This window comes from Microtus ochrogaster, unplaced genomic scaffold (assembly GCF_000317375.1).
Source record: "Microtus ochrogaster isolate Prairie Vole_2 unplaced genomic scaffold, MicOch1.0 UNK155, whole genome shotgun sequence".
Taxonomy (NCBI): Eukaryota; Metazoa; Chordata; class Mammalia; order Rodentia; family Cricetidae; genus Microtus; species Microtus ochrogaster.
This window is the reverse complement of record NW_004949253.1, coordinates 39,860-51,249: the sequence shown is the minus strand read 5'-3', so window position 1 is coordinate 51,249 and position 11,390 is coordinate 39,860. Positions and strand designations below refer to the sequence as shown.

Here is an 11,390-nt window from a genome sequence, read left to right as displayed (position 1 = left end):
AAAAAAAAAAAAAAAAATCGAGCTCTGTCCTGACCCGGCAGCTCTGGCGAAGGAGACAACCCAGTCGGAGTTCAACATTGAATACAGGACACTCACCATGGACTTAAGGCTCATATTGGTTTCCTTTTTTCTTATTTTAAAAGGTAATTCATAAAGATGAGAGGCTGTGTATTGTGTGGAGACGAGAAAGAGAAAAAATGTCTTCTGTGTCAGTTTTCTAACCAGAATTCTTTGTGTTTACAGGTGTCCAGTGTGAGGTGCAATTGCTGGAGTCTGGGGGAGGCTTAGTGCAGCCTGGAAAGACCCTGAAACTCTCTTGTGCAGCCTCTGGATTCTCCTTCAGTGGCTCCTGGATGAACTGGGTCCGCCAGGCTCCAGGGAAGGGGCTAGAGTGGGTCGCATACATTAGTAATGATGGCAGTAGCACCTCCTATGCTGACGCTGTGAAGGGCTGGTTCACAATCTCCAGAGACAATGCCAAGAACACTCTGTACCTGGAAATGAGCAGTCTGAAGTCTGAGGACACAGCCATGTATTACTGTGCAACAGACACAATGAGTGAATGTTACTGTGAGCTCAGACAAAAACACCTCTCTGGGGAACACGGGACCAGCAGGAGGCGCTGAGAGCACTTAGAGATCTGGGTCACAGAAGAGCCTGCTTAAGGAAGCATGGAAGACTGGACTTCTCCATGTCTGCACTGCCTCTTCATATCACACTTAGGGATTTTCTCTACAGATATAGTGTGCAGTAATCCTTGGATGTCCGAATGATTATTCAAATTTCTGTTTCCAGTAGTGTTGTGACTGTTTATTTATTATAGTGTTTCTCCTTGTTTCCCTTTACCCCTCTCTGTCTACCTATCTCTATGTGTCAGTCTCTGTCCCTCTTTCTCTCTCTCAATCTTTCTCTCTCACTCCTCTCCATGTACATGTGTGTGTATATGGATGGGTGTGTAAACATATGATGAATCTTTCCTAACAATCTGTATGACTTATTGTGAGATAAATTCTATCACTGGGCCTGGTTCTCAATGACTAGTTTTCTTGTGAGACCCATTGATTGTTCATTCTCTACTTTGCCTATATGGTATACTTCATTGGCTGCCATATCCATTTCTTTTTATAGTTATGGATTCTGTGTTCTGTGTTTAGAATACACTGAAGTGTTCTTGTGTGGCAAAAACTTGATTTTATCAGCCTCATTATAGTTGCTTTTTAAATTTTGGATGTGCTTTTACCTGAGCAAAATGCAGATCATCACTCAGAGCAAAATAATCCTGTTCAGTGACCAGCATAATTTCCCAAATAAGCCAAAGAAGATTGTAAACCCTAGAGGATGAAGGCAGCTCAGAACCACATGTAAGTCTAGTGGACCCTGTGGTATTTGTTTATCTTCATGAGCACTACACTACCCACACAGAAAAATCTACCACTAATTAAAACAGTGTATTTTTGAAAAGTTCTCATTCAATGCATTGATTTGCCCCAATGGTCTAGTTATTGTGTACTTTATATGACCTTGATTCAAATACTAATATTTCAAAATATATTTATTAATTTTATTTAAAAATACTGAGTTTGAAACATCAGTACTCCCCGTTAAATGTTATAACAAGATTTCTGTCATCCAAGAGAACAGTTTAAAATTTCTTTCCAAGAAAAACTCCTTTCTCTCACTTCTCTAAGTATTGAGTCAGGAGGTTATCAGATAGATCTGGGAACCCAGAGTTGAGAGGTGATGTTCTCATGAACACACCGTGTTCTGCCCTCCATCTGCTGATTGAGATGCCTCCCCTTGACCAGTGAAAGTGGGCAGAAGAGGTTACATAAAGCTAACATTTTTTCATAACCACAGAAATGGATCTTAAACCCAAAAGAATTAGTTGTCTGTAACCAATGATATGAGTGCCATTTACCCAAGGAAAGAATGAGACCAAGTGTTATGGGAATGGAGGAGAAGGGATGACTGTGCTAAGAAATGGGAATGTGGTTCTACTGAGACATTATGAAAACTGTGGGGTCCTTCAGAGAATTACACAAGGTTACGTGACCCTGCAATCTCACTTCTGGATGAGCAGAAAAAGAAGTGGAGTTGATGCAGTAAATCAGGAAAGGAGGGAGGAGAGAAAAGAAGAGACATGAGAGTAGGAGAGGACAGAGGGTTAAAGAAGAGAAAGGGAAGAGAGGGTAGTGGGATAAATGAATGAATTCACAGTACATTATGAATGAGCATGGTGATTTGTTTTTAAGTAGAATAAATAACATAGGTGGAAAAATATTTTCAAATATTTTATGATATTATTGTACATACATCCATCTGCCCTTCTATGTGTGTTTTTAGGAAGGATTTTCTCTGTTGTGTATCTATTTGTGTGTATGTGTCTGAATGTCTGTGTGCTTGCTTCAGAGATGCATACTTTCTCTTCATCTATAAATAATTTACATTACAGAGGTTACCAAAGCATCATCTGACCACAGAAACCTGCTCTGCCATCAGGTGAGCAGCGAGGCTGAGATTTAAGGTTTGACTTCAGAACCAGAGCCTCCCTTACCCCAATGAAGCCTCTGAAGACATTTCAGTTCCTTAAGATCCCAGTGACTTTAATAATTTAATTTAAATAATAATTTAATGAAATAAATTTTGTGGTCTGTGCAATGTTATCTGAGTCACAGATCCTTGATCTGAATATCAGATATCCCAATTTGTGGCATTCAGGGATTTGGGGAAATACTTGTATATTGTGGGCTATCCTCCATCACGTTGTGGTATAGGAGGTCTTCTGTTTATGTATTGCTTTCATTCATTAATCAATAAAGAAATTACTTGGCCTGATAGGGCAGAACTTAGGTAGGCGAGAAGACAAAACTGAATTCTGGGAGGATGAAATCAGACAGAGAGCTGCTATGGAGATGCCAGCTCAGACAAGCTAAACCTTTCTCTGTAAGCTACAACCTTGTGGTGAACACATTAATAGAAATGGGTTAAATCAAGATGTGAGAGTTAGCCAATAGGAGGCTAGAGCTAACAGCCAAGCAGTGTTTTAATTAATACAGTTTCTGTGCAATTATTTTGGGTATAAGCCAGCCGGACAGCAGGGACAAACAAGAGGCCACCTCCCTCCATTGTGAAAAGTCCAAGTCCCTCCCTAGTACATCTAGATTGAGCAAGACATACATCCGAAAAGAATAGGATTCCAAGAAGCCAGGACATGCAGTAGAGACAAATCCCAGTGTCACTATCAGTGGCCCCTCTGTCTGCTACAACTGTCACCCACATTCAGAAGGACTTGTTCCCATGCTCATTCACTCCCAGTCCTGTTGGATTTGGTGAGCTACCATTAGCTCAGGCAAACTATCTCATTGAATGGACCCCTCATAGCATTGAATTCCTTGCTCATACTCTTACTCTTTTCCACTCTTCAGCTGGATCTTGGGAGCTCAGTCCAGAGCTCCAATGTGAGTCATTGCCTCTGTTTCCATCTGTTTTTGTATGAAGGTTCTCTTAAGTCCCCTCAGTATTGGGGCAGGCTGTGTAGCAAGGTTCTACAGGGCTCACAGCCCTGAGACTCTCCTATGCAGACTTTAGTTTCACCTTCAGCGACTACTGGATTAACTAGGTAGGCCAGGCCCCAAGGATGGAGCTGGAGTGATTCGCATGCATTAATGATGGTAGTAGTTCAATCTACTACACTGATGCCAAGAAGGGCCAATTCACCCTGTCCAGAGACAATGCCAAGGACACACTGTACCTGCAAATGAGCAGTCTGAGGTCTGAAAACACAGCCATTTATTACTCTACAAAGCACACAGTGATTGAATACTACTGGGAGTTCAAACACAAACCTCACTGCAGGATCCTAATGACCAACATGGGGTGCTAACACTCACAGAGCTCTGGTTCACAGAAGAGCCTGTTCAGAGAGGCATAAAAGTGCACATAAAGGTTCTTTACTATGTCAGTCTCTGTAACTATTGTCATTGTCTTTGATGCCTTATATCTGCTTTGAGCACTGTGTTCCTCTAAGGGTCCAACTCCAGAGCTTGCTACAGGAGGAAGACATGCAAATAAGGCTTCTCTGTGCCCATGAAAACCAGGCCTGCCCTGAGCCTGCAGCTCTGGCCGAAGACTGCAGTCCTGGATTCCCTGGTCCTCCCATTCAGTGATCAGCACTGAGCAAAGTTCACTTACCATGGACTTCTGGCTTATTTTGCTTTTCCTTGCTGTTATTTTAAGAGGTAATTAATGGAGAGGAGATGTTGTCTGTGTGTTGTGTGGACATGAAAAAGAAAAAATAGCTTCAGTGACAGTCTTCTGTGTTTCCAGGTGGCCAGTGTGAGGTGCAGTTGGTGGAGTCTGGAGGAAGCTTAGTGCAGCCTGGAAAGTCCCTGAAACTCTTCTGTGCAGCCTCTGGATTCACCTTCAGTGATTATTACATGAACTGGGTCCGCCAGGCTCCAGGGAAAGGTCTGGAATGGGTCGCATATATTAGTGGTGGTGGTAGCGACATCAAATATGCCGATGCTGTGAAAGGCCGATTCACAATCTCCAGAGACAATGCCAAGAACACTCTGTACCTGGAAATGAACAGTCTGAGGTCTGAGGACACAGCCATGTATTACTGTACCAGATTCACAGTGATGCAAATTTACTGTGAGATCAGACACAAACCTCCCTGCAGGGATCTTATGACCAGCAGGGGGCGCAGAGACCAACCAGAGATCTGGGTCAGGTAAGAGCCTATCCAGAGATGCATAAAAGGCTGGATGCTCACCTTACTAGACCTGGATGGAGGTGGGTGGTCCTTGGACTTCCCACAGGGCAGGGAACCCTGATTGCTCTTTGGGCTGACGAGGGAGGGGGAATTGATTGAGGGAGGGGGAGGGAAACGGGAAGCGGTGGTGGGGAAGAGACAGAAATCTTTAATAAATAAATAAATTTAAAAAAGGCTGGATTCCTCTGTGTCTGGGCTGACTCTCCAAATCACGCCCAGGGATTCTCTCTACAGGTATAATTTATAGTAATCCTTAAAGTGTAAAAACTTTTATTCTGATATATGTTCTTCATTGTGATGTGCTATGATTTTTTGTTATGTTTGTCTCAGTTGCTCTTATCTTCTCACTCACTCCCTTTTTTGTCCCCCCTCCCCCCGCGCACCCCATCTCTCTTTATCTGCTTGTGTTTGTTGGGATGTGGGACTGTGTCTGTCAGTGTGTCTCTCTATGATTTTACGCTTGTGTGTATTAGTTAGTGTTTATATATAAGTTTAATTCCATACACGGTGATATGAAATGTTTCTCTCCATCAGCCTACACCATATGTCTGAGACAAATGTTTCATTGGCCCCAGATCTCACCAAATGGATATACTTGTTGACCAGTGTTCCACACTGGTAACAGTGTCTCTACATCCCAGAGGTGTTGGCTGCAACACTGATCTTTTTTGTAGTTGGGCAACTAGGAGTATAGATTTCTTTCAGGGATTCTTTTGTTGCAAGAAATGGAATGACAGAACAATCTCCACAACTTTATTATGGGTTACTTTTATAAATACATGTTATCCTCTGATCAGAACAAAATGCAAATCATCACAAAAGGAGGAAGTGATAATGTATGAGGACTGGGATCACATCCTGAAAGGGCCAAAGGCTCTGGAAATAGTCTCTTACTAGACTCAGGGCGGTCTCAATATTTACCATGGTGATAACACTGGAATTTAAGTTGAATCCAACAAGGAAATCAGGCAGTGTCAAAGACCTAAGACCCCTCATGGCCTTCACTCTCAACTTCATCCTCACATAATATGTGTACATCAGACACAGCTGTGGAACTGGTAATAAAATGTGTGTGAGGCTCCATCATTGAGACTGTGAGGACAATGCAGCCAGTGTCACTCTCTGATCTTCAGTTAGCTGCAGGCAGTCCCTAATCTACTCAACAGATAGCATGGCCTTTGTTTTCTTCAATATTAATTTGTTGTTTTTACTCATATAATTCCCTAATTTAATGGGACTGGGGAATTTTCTTTTAACATGCCCATCCATTTTCTTTCCTGCAGGCTCCTTCCCACAGGTTATTTACACTGCCTCTCAACAAAGGTTTTAAAGAGAGTTAACCAAGTTCTGATAATTCCTCACTGCATGCTAGGTTCGTAAGGATAGTGTCACTATGAAAGAACATATAAGCTTTAGAAACCAGAGTATGTTATTTTTTTTTCAGTGAAAATGTGATGACACCTCAGAACTGATCAAGGCATACTCAGGTTGTCTTGAACTTTTCTTACCTTTGATGTTGTCATATCTGAAGCTGGGATTCTTTAGTGTTCTGTGAGTTCTAGGAAATGGCAGAAAAGAGGTTGGTATTGGTAAGGTCAGCCATTAGGCAAAGCATCTACAAATTGCAGACAGGAGACAAGACTGTCTACAAAGCAATTGCATCTTCTCTGCACTGCCCTTCCAGCATCAGGTCCATACAATTCTGTGAGGACTTTTTCCTGACCAACAGGAAGCCAAGGCTTCTGTCATGGCTATGACAGCTCACAGTAACAGCAGAGCTAATTAATGACTCAGTTACTGGAAAATGGTCCATCCACACTGATGTCTGAGACTGGCTATAATACTGCTTGCCTCTTATTTCCATCAGACCTTGGTTAACTCTTTTTAAACCTATGTTAATGGATTTATTCAGAGAACTAAACACCATAGTTCTTTTCTCTTTATTATATTGGTTTTATTGAGCTACACATTTTTTTCTTTGATCCCCTTACTTCCTCTCCCTCCCTTCCCCTTCAACCATCTCCCAGGGTTCTCATGCTCTCAATTTTCTCAGGAGATCTTGTCTTTTTCTACTTCCCATGTAGATTAGATCCATGTATCTCTCTCTCTCTCTCTCTCTCTCTCTCTCTCTCTCTCTCTCTCTCCCCCCTCCCCTTTTCTTATGACAGGGATTTTCTGTAGCTTTGGAGCCTGTCCTGAAACTAGCTCTTGTAGACCAGGCTGGTCTCGAACTCACAGAGATCCACCTGCCTCTGCCTCCCAAGTGCTGGGATTAAAGGCGTGCGCCACCACCGCCCGGCTCTTTTTGTGGTTTTTCGAGACAGGGTTTCTCTGTGGTTTTGGAGCCTGTCCTGGAACTAGCTCTTGTAGACCAGGCTGGTCTCGAACTCACAGAGATCCACCTGCCTCTGCCTCCCAAGTGCTGGGATTAAAGGCGTACACCACCATGGTCCTCATTGTTGGCTAGGTTCTGTGGTACTGTGGTTTGTAAGCTGGCTTCCTTTGTTTTATGTTTAAAACACATTTGTAAGTGAATATATATGATAATTGTCTTTGTGGGTCTAGTTAACCTCACTCAATATATTTTTTTCTAGCTCCATCCATTTTCCTGCAAACTTCAAGATGTCATCATTTTTTCTGCTGTGCAGTATTCCAATGTTTAAATGTACCACATTTTCCTTATCCTTTCTTCAGCTGAGGTGCACATAATGCTCATCATCCTTAGTTATCAGAGACATACAAATGAAAACAAATCTGAGATTCCAGCTTACAATTGTAATAATGGCCAAAATCAAAAGCACCAATGATAATTTATGCTGGAGAGCTTGGAGGTAAAGGGAACACTCCTGCATTGTTGGTGAGAGTGCATGCTGGTACAGCCCCTTTGGATATCAGTATAGTGATTTCTCAGAAAATTAGGAAACAATCTTCCTCAAGACTCAGAGATACCACTCTTGGGTATATATTCAAGGGATGCTTCAATCATACAACAAGGACATGTGCTCAACTATGTTCATAGCAGCATTGTTTATTATAGCTAATACCTGTAAGCTCCACTGTTCATATACTCCCTGTATGATCATGACCTAGATGTGAATCTTCAGACAGAGGATACTGAGAGAACTAAGAACAGTGGATAAAAGATTGCTACTCCAAAGTAAATGAAAAAAAGAAGTCAAATATTACAAAATATCCGTGTTTCCAAAAAGAGTTCAATAATCAAGCTGAGTTGTCTCATGACAGACCCCATCTATTTGTCTTGGCTTTTTTGCTCCTGAGCTGAGTTGTTGGTGAAAGCAGTGCTAGAATGTGTTGATGCTTCCTATAGGTCAAAGCTCTTACCACCACCCCCAAGACTTACTTCTCACATGGTTCTATTTGTGGAGTAGATAGAGGAATCATCAACATAGTTTCATGCCACAAAAGGTTATAAAGTATATGCTTTACCTGAATAATCAAAGAGTTTATGTTGCTGGTTTACAGATCTGTTAGTAATTAACTATATTGTGAAGTTTTCCTTCCTCCTTGGTGTCTTCTGTATAAATAAGATTGTACATATGAGAGCCGGGCGATGGTGACGCACGCCTTTAATCCCAGCACTCGGGAGGCAGAGGCAGGCGGATCTCTGTGAGTTCGAGGCCAGCCTGGTCTACCAGAGCTAGTTCCAGGACAGGCTCCAAAGCCACAGAGAAACCTGTCTCGAAAAACAAAAACAAAACAAAACAAAAAAAAAAGATTGTACATATGAGAACATATGCATGTGGGTGATAAAGGAGACTCCTGATGTGGCCATACTCTGAGGTCATGTGATCCACAAGGTAAACCATAGAACTCTACATGGTATGAAAACACCAGGTTCAATACAGTGTTAGTAAACTATGTGAGGATATAATAAATTTAAGACATGGCATGGGACAATTTCATTTTGATATTTCTCAACAGGGCAATTTGAAATGCCAAAAGTGTGGGAAGGAACACAGGAAAGCATGTGGCCTTCCTCATTTTGAAAAGAAGAGGATGCTCCCATGCCTCAGATATTCTTCTGAAGAAAAATAATATTATGCTGCTTTCATTGTTTGTTTGTTTGTTTGTTTGGGACAAAGTTTCTCTGTGGGTTTGGAGCCTGTCCTAGAACTCGCTCTTGAAGACCAGACTGGCCTCATAAAGATCTGCCTACCTCTGCCTCCTGAGGGCTTGGATTAAAGGTGTGCACCACCACTGCCTGGCTTGTTGTGGTGCTTTCAATAATTGTATACATGATTTCTGTGAGCCAGACTTCCTTGCTGAATTACAAACATATAACTCTGTTATATAGGAACCATATATGAATGAGCCTTGGGATGTTTGAGTGTTGAGTATTTACAGAACAAAACCACATTAAGAGTAGGTTTTCATTTTATTTATTTTTTTAAAAAGTAAAGGAAACTATCTTTTTTCATTTTACATACCAATCCCAGTTACCACTCCCTCCTCTCCTCCCAACCCCTGAATTTACCCCCGCACCCCACCCCATCCCCATCCACTTATCAGAGAGGCTAAGTTACACTGCCTTGGGGAAGGTCTAAGACACTATCTACTATATGTAGGCTGGGAAAGGTATCCATCCATAGAGAATGTATTGTTTGAGGCAATTTGTTTGTTTCTGGCTACCCAGAACCAAAATAATCACAAAAACCTATATTGATTAAATCACTGCTTGGCCTATTAGCTCTAGCTTCTTACTGACCAGTTATTACATCTTAATTTAACCCATTTCTATTAATCTGTGTATCACCACATGACAGTGGCTTACTACCAAGGTTCTACCATGTCTGTTTCCGGGGTGGCTACACGGTGAATCTTGACTCAATCTTCTTTCTCCTAGCATTCTGTTTAGTTTTACCCACCTACCTTTATTCCCACCTGTGCAGGCCCTAGGCAGTTTCTTTATTAACCCAATGGTAATCACAGCATACAGAGGGGGCTCCCATGTCACCTCCACTTTTCTGTTTAAATAAAAAAGAAGGCTTTAACTTTAACACAGGAAAAATGCATAAAAAGTGTTAAGCAAGAATTACAGATATAATATTTATATCTATATTATCTTTAACCATAACTAAGGAAAAGTAAACTACCTATTCTTCACCTCCATCAAAGACTCCAGAAGAATATAATATTACCTAAGTAAACAGAAAATGCATTGTAAGCAACTTCCAAAACTCTAGAATTGACAGAGACATCTCACTACTTAGAAGGTCACCCAAAGCTCTTCTGTACCTTTGGAGCATCCAATCTTTATCCCACAGACCCATAGTATCCAGCAGACTTTTCCATGAAGCTGGAAATTTTAAAGACATTTTTGTCTCTATAGGCATTTTGTCAGTAACTTTTTTTTTCTGTGTCCTGCAAAATGTCTTGCAGACTCTTTCTTGAAGTAGACAACCTGAAGGACCATCTCACCTTCTTTAAGCAACTTCAGTAATAATTTTTCTGTGGGTCCTGCAAGTCCAGTTAAGCAGTCCAGGCAAAAGCATATTCTTGAGCAAATGACTAAAAAACTCCATGAGGAATCTCTTCGATGTCCATCTTCCTCTTAAAGTAATTAATGCTGCCAGCAATGTGTCATACTGTCATGAAAAGTCCTAAGTTATTAAAACATTTAAAATGCCATATTCAATAGGTATTTGAAAAATTTAAAGATTAGCTATCTAACAAATTTATCTCTATATATCTAGAAAACCTATCATGACAACAAGCTTGATTATTATAGTTGACTCTCTATTAACCTATATTTCTTAATTATACATTACATTTTAAATAAACAGCATATACAATACCTTAATCAGAAGTACACATTTAAAAAAATTGACATTAAATTTATATAAATAGACCAATATCTACACCAATGCAACATATTCATCTCTATATCATATCCCCCTTTAAATGTAAACAAGAATTTATAAACATTCATTTAGGGAATTTGTGTGTATTTCTAACTAAACTGCTTCCTGCTTTTCATTGGGTGAAGCAAATTTAGAAGGTGTTCATAGAGACCTTTTGGGTTTCATGGTTAATCAAACCACATGAGTCTGGAATTAATCCACAGTTTCTAATCTTCTGTGGAAACAAAAGCAGAAGCTCTTTTCCAAAGCCACAAATCCTTAGACCCAAATTTTGAAGTCAAGATACCTTTATGTTGGTTTCTCTTAACAGCCCAAACAATGAAATGTCTCTCTGTTCTTAGTTCCTTCACTGTCAAAAAAATTTAAAGAAAACACAATTGAATAATTAATCCAGACTTTCTGTGTATATTCCATATTTATGTGGCTTATTTGTTTTTACTCTAATACCTTTTAAATATTTATTACCATTGTTTCTTTAATGTATGACTGTCTGTACTCTGCTTCTGCTTCTTTAAGGACTTTGTTTTATTTTTTTAGAAACCATTACTTCCATTTATAACTCTCTATACTCTTTTTCTTCTCTCTCCTAAACCTATGTGCAATTTTTAAAAAACACTGTCTTATTTAGAGGCTTTTTATGCATGTATCTCTCCTATTGTGTATCTTTTTTTCTTTTTTTATTGAGAAAAGGAAAAAAGTATCCGCCTCCTCCCAGCCTCCCATTTCCCTCCCCC

At 40.4% G+C, this 11,390-nt stretch overlaps 2 gene segments (V, D, J or C); both read left to right on the top strand.

Annotated features, from left to right (window-relative positions):
* Positions 1-97: 97 nt before the first annotated feature.
* Positions 98-626, top strand: LOC106144472. The segment is given in 2 exon segments: positions 98-143; positions 244-626. Coding segments are annotated over 2 exon segments (429 nt in total).
* A 3,536-nt stretch (positions 627-4,162) lies between these two features.
* LOC106144471 overlaps positions 4,163-11,390 on the top strand; it is a 10,431-nt gene continuing 3,203 nt past the window's right edge. The window contains 2 exon segments of the V gene segment in view: positions 4,163-4,238; positions 4,327-4,637. Coding sequence covers positions 4,193-4,238; positions 4,327-4,637 — 357 coding nt within the window.